This window comes from Labrus mixtus, chromosome 4, assembly GCF_963584025.1.
Source record: "Labrus mixtus chromosome 4, fLabMix1.1, whole genome shotgun sequence".
Classification (NCBI taxonomy): Eukaryota; Metazoa; Chordata; class Actinopteri; order Labriformes; family Labridae; genus Labrus; species Labrus mixtus.
The window spans coordinates 17413442-17429605 of record NC_083615.1 but is presented as its reverse complement, the minus strand read 5'-3'; the positions used below and the strand labels follow the sequence as shown (position 1 = coordinate 17429605).

Genomic DNA, 16164 nt, shown 5'->3' with positions numbered 1-16164 from the left:
ACACACTGGTATGATGCTCACAACTTTCCCCTTCATGATTCTTTCATGGCTACTCTGTTATTTTGACATCCCACATGAGACCAAAAGAAAAGTTTTCTGTACGATCCTGAGCTGTTTTGTTTCCGTGGCAGCCTGGCTCCTGTCCACCTATCTGAGGGCAGCGTTCCCGGCCCTCCCAGGACGTCTCATCTCTGAAAACAGTCCTGGGACCATTTTGGAGAAGGTCAGTGAGCAGCGTGTTCAGCAGTGGAGCCTCGGTGTACCCGTCACCCCCCTTTGTTTCTGAATGAATGGGGCTGTCTAATTACTGGAGCAGCGACTGGGGCCGCCAGCCTCGTTGACAAAAGACTCGAACATGCAAGTTTGGTGCCAGAGCAGAAATCAAAGCCAAACGGGTGATTAGAGAAGAATGTGGTTTATAGACAAAGAGTCCCCTCTGCTTGATTCTGTGATGAGGACAATTAGACAAGAATGTTATGTAATTAACCGAGGGCATGGGATCTATAAATCCAAATCACATTTCATATCATAATATCTTAAATGAGGGAGAATTCAAGCGACACAAAATAATTTAAATTTCTATATAACCATGGACTGAGCAAACGCCACCCGGGAGTGAAGCCACAATATTTAGAGCTCCCCTTGCTGACTGGCTGCACTAAAGGTCATGAAACCCGCCTCCTCCATGTTAACAGATGGGCTTCGTGTTAAACTGTTAAATCATTTGTTTATCTCATGATTGACAGCTTTGTTGACAAACGAGGCTCCTTGCAGCGTTCTTAAAAACATCCTGTAAAATATGCCTAAAACCTCAGGCATACCCAAAGGTAATTCAGTTCCGTTCTTGAACAGTTTGGACTACAATAAAAAATCATATTTTAATCTTTGTGCAAAAAACTGCAGTTTTACGAGTGTCCACTTGAGGCTGGCTATAAAGCCCCGGAGGTCTCATACACACCTCCTCCTGGGGGATCCCAAAGCGTTCACAGGCCAGAAGAGATAATCCCCCCAGAGAGCTCTGGGTCTACACCTGGGTCTCCTCCCAGTTCATCCGTTTCAGGAGTGTGAGCGCAGCCACGAGCAGATTCTTCAGCTGATCTTTAGTCAGTACAGTAACACTTTTTAAAGAAGCAGCAGCAGCTCAGGTGTCGACCAGAACCATCGACCTGTATAAACTCAATCACATGTTTGAATGGTTACCTGTTGATTGTTTTATTTATTTATTTTTTAAATCTTCCAGCTATTTAATAAACCAGCAGTTGAAACAGGAAGTGTTCTGCCGGGGGTCAGACTGCCCTCCATCAGACCAGAAAACGTCTTCTCTCACAACAAATGAGCCTCGACGTGTTGTCTGTGGTACTGTAGCGCTGTTCACTGCAGCAGCCAGCTGAGAGGAAGACTCCCTTCGTCGCCATGACAACGGGAGGTGAGGACAATGGCGCGTTGTGTCCTCCCCGGCCTGGGCGGCGTCCATGATGACGAAAACGATGGCGAGACAAAAAAAAAAAAAAAAAAACAGCTGAGCTTTGCAGTGAGAGTGACACAGCAAATACTGTGTTATCAGATGGGGAGCAGTCGGTTTCTATTTTCTTTTTTAAGTATTTGATGGAAAAAGAATAAAACATTTGTGAAGAAGGCATGTTCATGCATCGCCGCGTTGAACGGCAGCCGCTTTCTGTTCATGTCTGAGGAAGGACTGAGCCGTTTATGAACCTGCATGCTGCTCTGAGTTAATGAGGACATGTTGTGTTGAGTCTGAACTGTACAAACAATGGTGACACTGTCCTCTTGCTGGACAATGATTACCAGTCTCATTCTGCTTCATTTTTAAATAAACATCGACTTCCATCTGTGTTTGTCTTCTTGCAGGTGTGACTGCAGTCTGGTTTAAGTCTGTCAAATTAAAATTGGAAGTGTGAATATGTGGTGAAGACTAAAAGGCATTGGGTCTTATTCCGACCGGCTACTATTTGTTTGTTAAAAAGCAGTTCATTTGAATCGCTTCCTGCTCATTGCACACTACTCTTGCACTTTTTACAGGATGCTGGATGATCTTTGCGGAGCTTTTATGTTTTATGTATGCGTAACCAATTTCCCTGTGGGGACAATAAAGATACCTTTGAATATGAGAAATAAACATGTTTCTTTGTGAGGAAGTGACAGCCTTGATTTAGTGTCTGCTGCCTTCCTCTGAGCTGTCATTAAAACATTCAGCACAAGCAGCAACCTCCAGTGTTGAAAAATGAAGCCGATGTGGAAGTGCAAAATCCTGCAGTTCACCGAGTGTCCACTAGAGGCTGGCTCCAGGAACACAGGAAGACACATACACACCACTGGCAAAAAATACATTTTAACAGCCTAAATAAAATATTTTACAGTCTGGTTTCAAAAAACGAAATAGGTCTGATTAGTTATTGTCATCATGAGCACACATTGTACCGTGATCAAATTTTTGAAAACGGCTTCGTTTTGATTTTATGAACGATATGTTTTATCCAAAGTTAGGAGCATAGCTGACATGATTGACAGGTGGGTGCAATGTAACAGTTTGTCAAGAGGCTTAAAACCCGCCTCAGCTCCAGCTCTCAGCCTGTCGTTAGGTTGACTGAAAGTTAGACTGAGACAGGATTTCCAACATGGGGGCTGCTGCTGATGAGCCTCCAGAGCCCCCTGCAGGAACAAATGGGTGACATTACTCAGGCTTTAAACATTAATATTTACAGTTTATGATTCAGCACAAATTAAACCACCTGTTTAAATTGACATGACGATTCAAAAAGGAATCTACTTTAAAATATGTTTTAATTCAAGTGACACGTCTCTCGTGGCTGAAAAAACAACATAATCATGTGACATACGGAGCAAAGAAGAGCATCCAGAAGAGATTTACACCACACAGCATTGTCAGCCTTTTCCAATATATTACAGTATTTCTCTCACACTCATTCACACAAAAAGTACAAAATAAAGGAAGAAAACATCCTAAAAGAAGAAACAGAGGACAGGTGCTGACAGCAGCCGTCGTGCAGGATTATTTCCTACCCTCACCCAAACACAAGTAGATTAGGGTAACGCTTTAGTTTCAGTTGTAATTCCCTTGAATTGTTTACTATGTTTCGTATTAAGCTTGAAATCATTTATAGTACATGGAACAAAAAGACAGTTTAAGAATAGTACAGACCCAGTTATTGAAGTTCAAGAGGAAGTCCTTGTTTTCTTGATTCATTTTTAGGGCCTCAGCACCGACCTCAGAGTGAGGACTCTAATGAAACCCAAGGAATTGTTGTGGCCTGAACATGCCTGAAAACTCACCGAAATTGGTGTGGTTACCAGGTCTGTTTTTTTTTATTTATAAATTGGATCCAACAAAAATATTTATCACTAAAGTACTAAAATACTGGAAATTTGAACTTTTTGTACAAATGGCCTGGCAGAGTCGTTTTAGTCATCAGATTGATCAGAGGATTCAACCTTTGTGGAGAATAAAGTTTTCTTTTCTTGAAAGAAAATGTAATTACATAATCGTAAAATAAAGCGTTTTAAACCTGGGCAGAAAATCTTACCAGGGTCAATATCTGCTCTCAGCTTCAAACACAGTGACAATGAACAAAAATAAGACTGAGTGCATTTACAGTAAAATACGGGTGAGTTAATGAAAAAGATCTTCAGAAGTAAATGTGTCTAACTTATACTCACTGTGTTCGTCCATATATAAATTCTGTAAACAGTGAATGGACAAACAGTTCCGCCTTCAGTCTGTCTGTCCGTAAACATCAATATTTCAACTGTTTGGGGTTTTGGAAAAATCAGGAATGTACAGCCTGATATGTCAACGCGTCCATTTATAATTTTTCTTATCACATGGCAGAAATGACTCTCAGCAGTGTGTCCCCACAGCGGCATACCCCGTGGAGGTGGACGCTTCCCTGCAGATGGTGCTGAATGGCGACAGCTCAAGCTCTGTGGTGGTGCCCTCGTTGTCGACACCGCTGGTGGCAGTGGCGGGGGAGCGGGGCGGGCCGCACTCTTCGCAGCAACAGCAGCAACAGTCAAGGAAGGCTCTGGTGAATGGCTGACACAGGCAGAACAGCAGCACCGGCGTCACCGCCGACTTACAGAAGAGCAGCAGCTGGCTGATCAGGTTCAGGATGTCCAGGGTTCGCCGGGGAACGCCAGCCGCCATGTACGCACTGACGATGTTGCAGATGTTCTCTGGGATGATGCAGAAGCCGTAGAGGATGGCCAGCGCCACGACAGCGCAGTTCATCTGGCTCTCCAACTGAATTTGCTTCTTGCTGCCGCGGACACAGGCTCGCTCTGCTTGGCGTATTTTGCGCGCGGTGACAAGCGAGCTGAGGATGGTGAACAGTGTCGGCAGGCAGAAGTAGCAGCCAAAGTACCACCAGAGGCGAGCACCATCGTATGTGAGTCCCAGGACGTACAGCGTGTCAGGGAGGTCGGTGGAGATTCTCACAACGCAGCGCTCGCACGGCGTCACATCGGGCTGGTCCCCATCCTCAGTGACCAGCTGTCGAATCAACAGCTCGGGCAGCGCCAGCAGCAGAGCGCCCACCCAGATGACAGCAAGCTTGGCCGTGGTGGACGCCCAGTTCTCGATCATCTCGTAGTACATCTGCACATTGGTGGCAGCTCGAAAGCGGTCGATGCACAGAGCGCAGAGGGTGAAGGTCGTGACCCCGAGGGAAGCCACCTGGGAACAAAACGGAACAAGTCAGGTAACATTTTCCACTTTAAATTTTAAATAATTCCCCACATTAATCCGTCTCAATCAATTATTATATTTGATTCAACTCGGGCAAGGTTGCTTTTTTGACCTCAGAACTGCGTTTGTCTTTTTGCAGATGATGTCATTATGTTTGCTTCAAAAAATCATTACCTGGAGCCGGTGCTTTGGAGGTTTAGAGCTGATGTGTGAAGTGGTTGGGACGAAAGTCGACACTTTCAAGTCCCAAAAATGGTGGATTGGTGGATCTCTTTGGGTACGGACCGAGGATCTGCCTCAAGCAAGGGCATTTTGTTCATGAGTGTTGGTTAAAAGTATCACAAGAAAGAGTAGAATAAAGTCCGGACCTTTGAGTAAATAATCAGAGACAATTGTTGTCATGATTTGGCGCTATATAAATAAAAAAACGACTGACTGAGGGACTGGTTGGTGCAGTAATATGGGTGTTGCACCAAACCATCGTGGTTAAGAAAGAGTCGAAGAAGACAAAGCTTTCGATTTACCAGTCCATCTATGTTCCCTAGGTTCACCTATGGTCATGAGCAGGCACATCACACCAACGCCCACACTTTCACTGAAGCGTATCTTCCCCCACTCTTTTTACTAAGGGAATCATTCATGAAAACAACATCAGTCAAGTTAGACTTATTGAAAGACAATCATAGCCATTCGACCCACCCAGTAGACCAGAGAAGAGTTCACAGTTAAAGCTCGGTAAAGTGACGTGCAGTCAGGACAGACTCTTGTCTCTCATCACTGGCTCGAGTTCGAGCACTTGAACACAACAGGCACAGTTGCTGGTGTAATCCCCGGACGTGGTTTCCTGCTGCTCTGAACGAGACTTTACGAGAACTTGACGAGACTTGGCCAGAACCTGACGTCAAGTTCAACTGACGTATCAGAGCAAAGCACGGAGCAAAGTTGTAGGACACGCCCACCCGGCTACTCTTTAAAGGACACGCCCACCTGGAAGCTCTCTCAAATTTCCCTACGACTGCAAACAAAAACAAAGCTGGCCAATCAGAGGAGAGTGGACACATTAAGAGACAGCAGCCGTTTCAGCCAGTTTCATCTTGCAGTGCTACTCATAACCTGTCCTAGACTGACATAATGAATGGTGAAAATGAGTATCATAGATCTCCTTTAACAATCTGAGTATTTCTAGTAAGCACTTGACTCTTATCGCTCATTACTGGCTGAGTTTCGAACCCCGAGGTTACAAACGGATGTAGCATCCTTCTGAAAGATGGTAGGTCACTTAAACTGATGATTCTAGAGATTTATTCCACATCCCAAAACAACTTAGGAGTCCTAGATGTCCAAGATGTTAAATACCAATTGAAGACAGATGATGGTATTATACTCACCTGATCATATTCGTAGGATTTTATAGGGTAGCTTTAATTCATCAAATAATTCCCTTAATGTCACTACAGAAAGGCTGCAGGCCGACTGAATCTACCAAAGGAACCACCAGTTTGAATGAGAACGAAGCGTCTGATGAGGATAATCACTCTTTGGCAAGTGTCTGCAGAAACTTTCTGAGCCAGTGTCATCTCGTCGAGAGATCCCAGCAATGAAGCAAAAGAGGAACAAGTGTAATTGCATGCAGTAAGACTTTAACTATTTCCACATAAATCCTGACCTCAAAGTGAACTCGCTGAACCAGATCATTAAGAGTGTTTTCTTGCATCAGGTGGTTCAGACACACACTCTTTTCAGCCTTCTGCTCCGTGTCATACTGTCACAAACCACTTCTGTTGAGTCTCAGAGGCTGTAAACACTTCTCACTGTATGAAAGACAACACACAGGCACACCAGTTGTTTGTGTGTGTGTGTGTGTGTGTGTGTGTGTGTGTGTGTGAGAGAGAGTCTTGATGTCATCTTCTTGTTGGTGGCTCATCTTGCTTCTCCAAACATTTTCTTTTTGGCCTTTTGGATCAACACATAAATCTCTATGTCTCTAAACCATAATTAGCACAAGTCATCTCTTCCAAAGTTATTGTTCAGACTTCTTTTCTGTAATCTTTCTGAATCATAACTGTGATTTGCTGTCCCTGTTTTATTCTCATAGTTTACCCCTCAACATCAGAGAAACAGATTCCATGTGATTCCCTCGACAGAGGGATTCTGTCTGTAAGGAGCAGCCCAGAAGGCAAACAGAAATAAGGGAGAAAGAAAATGACTGAGGATATCTCTATGATTTGTGTGTAAAGTTTAGGATGAGACCGAGACAAGACCAAGACCATAAGTATTACAGAAAAATCATCATCTTGTGTGCAGGGGGCGTGTCACTCACTTAGACCGTAACACCGGGAAGGCTGTGGTCGTAATCGTGGGACAAACCAAACTACAAATGAATTGAAGTGATTGGTTCTTTTAAAAAGAGGTGTTTTTCCTTCTAATCACGGTTATGATGTGAGAAACCAGCCAATCAGTGGTGGTCTTCATTTAAAATCTGGAGTCCGCCCAGTCTGAGACCGAGACAAGACTTAGTAAAAATGCTTTCGATTCCAAGGATCTTTTTTCTGAAATAAGGTCCTATGAGGTCCACTGGAAGGGGGGTGGTGGGGCATTCTGTCTCCTTGTTTCCTCCTAAGTTGTTCTGGTCAGAGATTTCTGATATTTTAAAACCTGGCTGCGAGGATTTACTCTCTCAAAGCCACAAGAGCATGAGTGAGGTCAAACTCTGATGTGAGGTGATGAAGTCTGGCTCACAGCGAGTCTCCGGTTTATCTGTCGGCTGGCCTTGAGGTCAGAGTCAAGATCCTCACGTCTGTGCAGAGATGGCTTTGTGCACAGGGATTTGTTTCAACAGGAAAGGGACGCAATGTCAGATGCTTACAGTTGTTGATTTTTGTCGTTTACTGAACCTTTAAGAGTTTCCTTGTTTGTGACAAAAAGGACCAAACCAGGACGAGCAGAACCAGAACAATCGAACTAAAGAAGGGCACAAAAATGACCAGAGAAAACTCTAAAGAAATCTAATCTCAGAGCTTCCGTGTTTCCTCTGATGAAGACCGATCAGAGGGGGGTCGTTTTTCCTTAATCTCAGCCTCCCATTAATCCTGATCTTCACTCTGATTGGTCAGCAGGTGTCGGCCTGCTCTCTGCTGCCTGATCAGATTAAAGACCCCCCTCACATTAAACCTGATTTAAGCGCTGACTGCGGTCTGGAGCCCCGCCCCCCCCTTAGACTACTAAGAGGTGACCCGTTAACATGAAAAGGAAGATGTGTCAGAAATGAAAGCTGTGCTGTAAAAACTCATCTTCTACCGTTATCTCGGTGAGATTCGATCAGTTTCTCTGTATCATTAAATCCTTTATTTCCTTCATGTGACCTTTGACCCCCTATAGAACAATTCACTGCAAAAACTGAAATCTTACAGAGTGTATTCGTCTATAAAGAGACTCTGGCCCTTTTACAAAAAGCCACAGTTCAGTTTCAGTAGACTGAACCCTTGTGGTCATTCAGTAGGCATTTTTTGGGTCCACCTGAGTAGACTGAACATTTCAGCATGGATGCTATCTTCTGGATTTGTGCAGTATGGTTTGGATGCATCCTTTCAGGAAGTGAGTTGTATTTTAATACCCACAATGCTGTGCCAAATTAAATGTAAAACGTCACTTCAAGTGCGCCTCCAAATCTAAAAAAACGAGGATGTTGTGTTTTGTAATCGGTGTGTCATGATGGATGTCATTATCTCGCTGGCTGCAAAACACAAAAAAAATCCCCTGAATCTGCTTCGGCCTCTCCTCTCCTCTTCTGCTGCACATTTAAATACGCAGGAAGGAGGTGTTCCAGGGGGATTTGGGTGGGCGTTAGCTACTCCAGATGGTCCCAGCTGTTAGAATTTAACATCCACCCACTCTCTACTTCTGCAGAAAGGACTCACTTTCCACAGCATGTATACGACTAAAATAAGTCTGCTAGTCCTAACCAAATCAAGTAATGACCATCCACTCTTGATCCTGTTCATTAACAAACTTGGCACTTTGTGTTTCTTCTTTCCAACGCAGCTCAAGAAGGGGAAAATGTCCAGAGGGGGGATTTTGTGATAATATACTTTAAATATTGTTTTGATATAAAACTCAGATACGTTGAAATATTTGCGTTGGAGAATGATAAACTGGTTAGTATGTCCCCATTAAAGACACATATGAGGGAGAGATGTTTTAATGGAGGAGTGGAGGGATTAAAGGCTTGAAAATAATTCTTAACCTCCTTGTTAATCTGGGGGGGGGGGGGTTGGCTGTCAAATGATGTCATGAGAGATGCTCCATATAACATCTGTCAGACCTGCTCTCGCCTCTCAGATGATAGTTAACTCAGGTACATTCAATCATTCCAAGTGTGCAACATCAGCAGCACATCACCCTGCCCCCCCCCTCTCACCTCCAGGTAGGGGATGATCCTGCACGAGAACTCCCCCAGCAGCCAGTTCTTGGTGAGCTCGTGGAACACCACGAGCGGCAGGCAGAAGAAGATGATGACGAAATCCCAGAGCGCGAGGTTGGCCAGCAGCGAGTTGGAGATGCTCCTCATGTAGTAGTTGTGACACACGATGCACATGACCGACACGTTCCCAATGATCCCCACGCAGAAGATGACGGTGGCGATGATCATGATCGCGTACGCGCCGTAAGACTCCGCAGTGACTGGATAGAACGGGTTCTTCACCTGCTTCCGCCTGGGCCGCGTGTCCACCGGCGTGAGCGGCGTGGAGCCCGGAAAGTCCGGAAGTGGGTACTCCTCCTCGTAGTCACTGGTGTTGAGTGTGAGGGGGAACTCTGCCTCTTGTTCTTGCGCCATGGCTGCAGGCAGATCTTCCCATGAGTCCTTCGGTGGCTCGCTGGGCTTCGTCCTCCTGGGTGCTGTGCTCCGTCTCTGCCGCCGGTTGTGTCCGGTCCTCCCGGGGCTACATGTGCGTCCATGAGGGGTTGCTTCAAGGATTTCTCCTGGCGGGCATCCACCCCCCAGATGCTCATCTGGCTTGTTTACATTCGTGCGCAAAGCTTCTGGTACATTTTGCGCGTAGCTTTTACGCACAGTGCCTAGAGTTATCGGTTTCCCCAGAAGCTCAGGGGACGAAGGCTTTACAGTATCCACCCACGAATTCTGCGCTGTGACACTGTGCGTACCCCCATTGTCCTCCGCAATAACTGTGCGCCATACCCGGCTCTGCGCATTCCTTTCAGCGGGGTCGGATTCATAATGAGGGCTGACAGTCGTCTTTGTTTTCTGCCAGTGGAGCTGACTGGCCACGGCTTCACTGCAGAGCCACAAACACAGTAACCTCGAGAATGGAAGCAGCATTGTGTGGTTCTCTCTAACCCGTGAGATCAAACCGGGTTGTTTTCCAAAATGATGGATCCATCACTGGTTCTTCAAAATCAGTTTAAAATATGAGGAAAATCTTCGCTTAAAAGTTCCAGACAATTTCAGTTTCCCTTCATCTTTGCACGCAAAAACCTTTTACGAAATCCTCGTTGCTGTATAAGAGGTGCACCTGTCCGGTTTGGGTGCGTCCAGGAGCGGCTCCAGTCTGGAGGCATCACCGAAAGAGAGAGAGAGAGAGAGAGAAAAGGAGTAAAAGTGTCCTAAAACTGGGCTAGAAAACTGAGGCGACTGTTCAGATCCAGATGAATTAAGAGCCTTGACTCAAATTCCGGGCCGATCAACCTCCGCCCCGTGAAGTTCTGCACGCTCAGCACGCCCCGGAGCGCGCGGAGGCCGAGAGGGAGCGCAGTGGAAAGCTGCCCGTGGAGACGCTGAGCTCCATCTGAGGAAGACAAGAGCACCCGAGAGGCGGAGGAGGAGGAAGAAGAAGAGGAGGAGGAGGAACGAAGGCGGGGGAGTCGGATGGGGGAGTCATCTGTCAAACCTGCTCTGATCCGATAATAAACTGTACAAATAACACACTCAACTGTTATCTGTACGGGATTACTGTGTGTGGATTATACCATTTACATTATTCTTCATTTTACAGACACTTCTAAAGCACTAAGATTAAAATAGAGTCTCTTTTGGTTCCAGCCCAATCCAGAAATACTTGTGGAATACCAAGGCTCGGAGAAAAACATATCTGACCTCTGCCCTCCTCTGCATGTTGTTCCCCTCTCTCTCCTCCCAATGTTTCCTGTCTCTCTTCAGCTGTCCTCTCTAATAAAGGCAAAAAAAATGAAAAGAAATCAAGTGCAAACTCCAGAAAAGGTTCCCTTGTTTTCAAAGTTCTGTCAGAGTAAATATTTTCAGATCTAGTTTGCCCTCTAGTGGGAAATGTTGGTATTACACCAGTACGCCTCAATGACTGAAGTGTATTTTCAGCAGCTGACCAGCAGATGGAGGAATAACACAGCAGATCAGCACCAGTGACACTCAACCCTCGGCTCTCCTTTGTGACTCTTGGCTTGTTTAAGTCCAACTTGAAAAAAACAAATCCAAAACAATAATTTAAAAAGGGAGTATGGGGACTGGGACAAGATGTTGTGTGCATGGCTGGACGGAGCTAGAAATGTAAGCCTCTGTGGATCCTCTAGCGTACATTTCTAACTCAGTCCACCAGAAAGTTTAGAACTGAAGAAGCCTTTCAGAGGAGGAGAGGTGAAACGTCTTCGACCAGTCCAGCTGCCTCTGGATCAAGCTTCAAATGTAACCTTAAGCCTCCCAGGACCTTGATGGAAGAGAAACGTCTCATCTTATGAAGCTTGTGTGGGTCAATACATATCTGTTTTTCAGTCCTGTGAGCTCTGACTACTCTGTACTCTCTGAGATTTAAACCTTCATGAAGACTCTGATCTCGACCTCCTGACTTTTCTTTAGTAACCAACCACCGCACCAACCACTAGGCCACCGGCGCCATGACTGTCAAACATTTTTGCAGAAAATAAAAAGCAAAATCCTCGATTTCATTTTCTCCAGTGTAATAAAAAAAAAGGGTGTCTCTTTGTTAACGGCCGTGATGGAAGTCAGACGATGAGGCCAAACAAACCACCATGTGTGGTAAATGAAATGATGCCAAGATAGCGCCCGCGGATGGTTGCCACGGTACTGCGCTCTCTCGTACTTGTTCTGCTGAAATAAAAAAAAGTGATTCCACCTCTCGTCTCGTCTGCACACAGAAGCTTCAGATTTTAATTGAACACAAGATCTCTACTCCAGGAGAAATAACGAGTCAGACTTCTTTTTCTTTTTTTTATTAAAAGAGTTATTAAAAGACTCAGAGAACATTTTTAAAACACACACACTCACACCTCAGTCAACAGCTTTATACATTAAAAAAAATATGAATGTTTGTTTGTTTTCAGCAATAAGTTTAAATAAAGCTCAAAGTGCGTGAGATGCTAAACCAGGTGAGTGTCTTCTCGTGATTTTTGAACGGGGCAGGTTTTTCAGGCTGGGTTGGGGTTGCTGCGTGTCGATGAGGGGGGTCTGGTGAAGATGGTCCGACAGATCTGATAGCACGTTTGGTTCTGTCCTCCGTCGTCCTTTGCTTCGTACGCCGCCAGACACAAATCCATCCATGGACGCTCACCTGAGGACACAAACACACCTGAGCCTGACGTCACACTCACATTTAGATTTCTATTGGACTAAACTTTGTGAGGCTGCTCTGCTGTATTTGCTGTTCTCTCTCCTGGAGATTTCTTTGTTACCTTCATTGTGTGTCGTGTGCCAGGTTTGGGGTTGCCATAGCAACTAGCTCAAGAGGCTTTGGTTGTTCTGGTGTTTTGTCATGATTTCTAAATGTGTCTGCTGATTCATTAGTCAAGTCAGAGCTGAAGTGAGCACTCAATACTTTTTATTTATTTTTACAGAGAAAAAGATTTATTAAGTGATTTTAAAACGTTTACCTGTGCTGCCCCCTGGTGGACAGAGGAAGTTCATCGCTTGATGGATGCTGTTCTGAGCCTCCTGATTGGCCGCTGCGTCCTCTGCTGCCACGGCGAAGAAATTCTCCTGATGATGGAAGCAAAGCACTCACATTAATCATGAACAAAGACGCTAGCATCTCTTCTGAGCGTTTCAGGACGTTGATTTTCATCTCTTTCATCATGTTGTTGTGACTTTGAAGAGGACATATTATCCCCCTTTCCACCTTTTCAAACAGTCCCCTGTGGTCTAAATGAAACATCTGTTCTGTGCTTTGGTCAAAATATAACATGAATCAAGCACCAGAGGAGGTTTGTGACCCTGTATAAACCAGCTCTCTCAGAACGCTCCGTTTTGGTGTGTGTGTCTCTTTAAATGCAATGAGTCCCCCCTGAGTTTTCCCGATAGACATCACTCCTCTGTAGCGAGAATTATAAATGGCGGACCTGCTCAAAAGTTTTGTTCTAGGCTGGGGGTGGAGTCCATGGGTGGAGATACCAGGGGAGGGGAGGGTTTTTTTTTACCAGAATCCCACTGTGACACACTGTGGCAGATTTGAAACTGAGCATTTTCCTCTGTGTTGTAAGACTTATGCAGACCACAAACAAAGGACTGGATGGATTTATTTCACATTTTGTGGGTCAGTAGACACTCAGGTTACGCAGGTTGAGTCGCCCCCTGCTGGCAGTCAGAAGGAAAGCATGTTTAAGCACTTCCACATTAGCCTCTTTTTTTTAACTTCTCCAACACTGTACATCTAAAGGTCTCCTTTGATGCAGACTGAGCTGGACTTTGATCGCCATGTGGAAACTCACAGCGTCTCTCCACAGGAAGACGTCCAGAGTGTCCGTCGAGTCCTGCAGCTCGAGCTTCATCAGCAGGACGAACTGCAGCAGCTGAACGCCAAGAGCTGCAGAACAGAGACATTTACACATAGGGAGTACATTCATCATTAAAAAGAAGGAAAGGAAAGGAGTTCTTCTGGGCCTTTTATTCCTGCCTGCTAAACTGGGAAGAAGAAGAAGGACAACCTAAAGAAGTTAGTCCATCGTCTGTAAATATTAATGGACGAGGCCTGAGTGACATCACTCATCTGGAGATGGGGGATCCGGATAAAATGCATCGTTTTCAAAATCAAACGGAGCAATTTTAAAAAACTACAGTGTGTGCCCATGATGACAATAACTAATCAGACCTATTTGTTTTTTGTACCAGGCTGTAAACATGTTTATTTATGCTGTAAAAACTGCTTTTTTGAATGGGTGTGTATGTGACTTCTGGTGTTCCTGGAGCCAGCCTCTAGTGGACGAGTGATGAAATGCAGGATTTTGCACTTTGTCATTGGCTTCATTTTTTAAACACCGGAGATTGTCGCTTGGATACAGTCAGTCCATACGTAGAGGAAACAAACTGTGCTGACATGAGCAATCTGCTTTAAGATGAGAAAACAAAAAGGTTTTTAAATAAGAAAAATGACAAAGAGCGGATATTTAAAGGGAACTTGTTCCAATCAGAAGGAGCAGGAAACGTAAAAGCTTTCATTGTGAGTTGATGTTGGGTTTCTTTTAAAGCTCCATTTATGACATTTGTGGTCGCAGAACAAGCTGGAAACCAAACAAAGAGTTGTGAACAGTTTGTTTTACATCTCGACAGTTTCTCTCAGACTGAAATCAAACTCTGTCACGCTATTCAAACTGTCGGTTCAAGGTGCGATATGTACGTCCCTGTGACGTCTCACCTTCACTGTGAATGTCACAGATTGGCGGCGTCAGCAGGGGGAGGAAAAAGCGCTGTGACTGTGTGTGTGTGTGTGTGTGTGTGTGTGTGTGTGTGTGTGTAGCTCCGGCTGTTTCTCTACTCGTCGTGCTTTCAGAACACGATGTGAAATCACAGACTAATGGAATCATTATGAATGTACACAAAAAGGTAATGGAGGAGGAGCTTTTTTTACGGCTCTGTTGCAGAAGCGCACCATTAAAAAAAAAAGGTCTGATGTCTCACCTTCTGCAACGACCTTCTCGTCGATCAGCAACTCCACAGCACAGGGTTCCCTCACTGCGGTCTCGGAACACCGCTTACACCTAAAACACACACAGGACACCGTCAAGAGAACAGATCCTCCACTGCAGAACAAATGTACTGTGAATCAGAGTTACGAGTAAAGACATCAAACACATCCTCTCTCATCAGTTCATGTTTCAACTCAGCTGTTTTTAGTGAAACTTTCATTTTTTTTTTTATTTTAGTATATATCTGACATATTGGAGCTTAAAAATACATATCTAACTGTAATTTTTGTGTGTGTGTGCGGCTCATCTCTGACCCGTAGTATCTCTTCCTGCCTCTGAACAGAAAAGGTGCAGACAGGTCGAGCAAAGCCATTTGACCTCCTGATGACCTCACAGGGACGATGTTCTGATAGGTGGACGCCAGGTGACACGTTTCCTCCAGAGTCGAACCTGCAACGCCAGAACGTCCGTTTACGGGTGTCTGATTTTAGGACAAAACTTCAAATTCCTGAGACAATAATACAAACTAGAGGAGACTTCACCCCTGAGGAAGACGAGCTCCTTAGATCTCCCCTCAGATACGAGCTGGGTGGACAGGTGAACACCGAGAGCTCGATTAGGGGTATCCCTGGGGGCATCGACCTGCCCTGACAGCGCCCACGTTGGGGGACTGCAAGGTCCAGAGTCCCTGGACGCCTCAGAAAAGACACCATCAACCTCTTCATCGTCTGGGACCTCCCGCCTGAAATCACAGCACACGATCAGAGAGAAATCAGATGTGAATGTAACGATCCACACTGACTGAGAGAAGGGGAGACATTTTTGGTGCCTTCTTTTTTAGCTGGTTATGAAAAAGACGGAAGTGATTACTGCGGCCACCATGTGACCTACAAACAAAACAACACTCCCATCATTTTGTATGCCGGCTCCCTATAAAAGCAGCCTTTTTAATAATCCACTTAGGCTGAGTCTATAATTAAGAGCTTTGATGACAAATAAAAGTGAAAAAAAGATGCACAGGAGATGTGGGGCCACGTGGGATGCACTCGATGGTTGGCCACAGAAAGAAGGACGCATTAGTCGGCCGCATTTGATTTGACAGAGCCTTCAAAACAGGACCGCCTTCACCGCAACACTGTGACGTAATCAGCCTTCACATGAGTCCTCTGAAGGATGCAGCGCTTAAATTAGGAAAGAGACAAATTATATACTCAAATTCAAAATCTTCACTTGTTTCCACCATGTCTGTACACATCTCTTCTTCAGCTACGGATGTTGAATTAGGGGAGTCATAAGCAGGTAGTGCCCTACTGCTGGTTAAAATGGTGGATAGATTCAGAAACAGGACTGAGAGAGAGAGTGGAGAATGACGTGTGGGAAAGGAGCCACAGGTCGGATTTGAACCCAGGCTGCACACTCCTAAACTTCGGTACACTGGGTGCACTAACCGCTAGGCTACAGCTGCCCGTATACTTAATGTTTAATTGATTTAAATCGACTTCTTAATTGCATTGTGAGGTATCCTTACATACCTGGTA

General features: G+C 45.1%; 2 protein-coding genes across 3 annotated transcripts in view; both read right to left on the bottom strand.

Annotated features, from left to right (window-relative positions):
- Positions 1-2783: 2783 nt before the first annotated feature.
- gpr37a (G protein-coupled receptor 37a) lies at positions 2784-10986 on the bottom strand. The gene is made up of 2 exons (XM_061036132.1): positions 9141-10986; positions 2784-4711 (listed from the first exon to the last, which is right to left on the bottom strand). Exons 1-2 carry the CDS (start codon positions 10059-10061, stop codon positions 3878-3880), a joined length of 1755 nt encoding a protein of 584 aa, XP_060892115.1. The 5' UTR covers positions 10062-10986; the 3' UTR covers positions 2784-3877.
- Positions 10987-11928: 942 nt separating this feature from the next.
- Positions 11929-16164, bottom strand: part of pot1 (protection of telomeres 1 homolog) — a 55709-nt gene continuing 51473 nt past the window's right edge. For both annotated transcript variants that reach the window (XM_061036128.1, XM_061036130.1), the window contains 6 exons: positions 15169-15368; positions 14941-15076; positions 14619-14698; positions 13433-13527; positions 12599-12704; positions 11929-12279 (listed from right to left, as the gene is read on the bottom strand). In XM_061036128.1, the coding sequence (XP_060892111.1) occupies positions 12137-12279; positions 12599-12704; positions 13433-13527; positions 14619-14698; positions 14941-15076; positions 15169-15368 (760 nt within the window). In that variant the 3' untranslated portion in view covers positions 11929-12136. The remainder of the gene's footprint in view (positions 12280-12598; positions 12705-13432; positions 13528-14618; positions 14699-14940; positions 15077-15168; positions 15369-16164) is intronic.

Coding starts and splice junctions, on each gene's coding strand:
- gpr37a (XM_061036132.1), bottom strand. CDS start 10,061: ATGCTGCTTCCATTCTCGAGGTTACTGTGTTTGTGGCTCTGCAGTGAA. Junction 4,712..9,140: donor GGATCATCCCCTACCTGGAG/GTGAGAGGGGGG, acceptor TTTTGTTCCCAG/GTGGCTTCCCTCGGGGTCAC.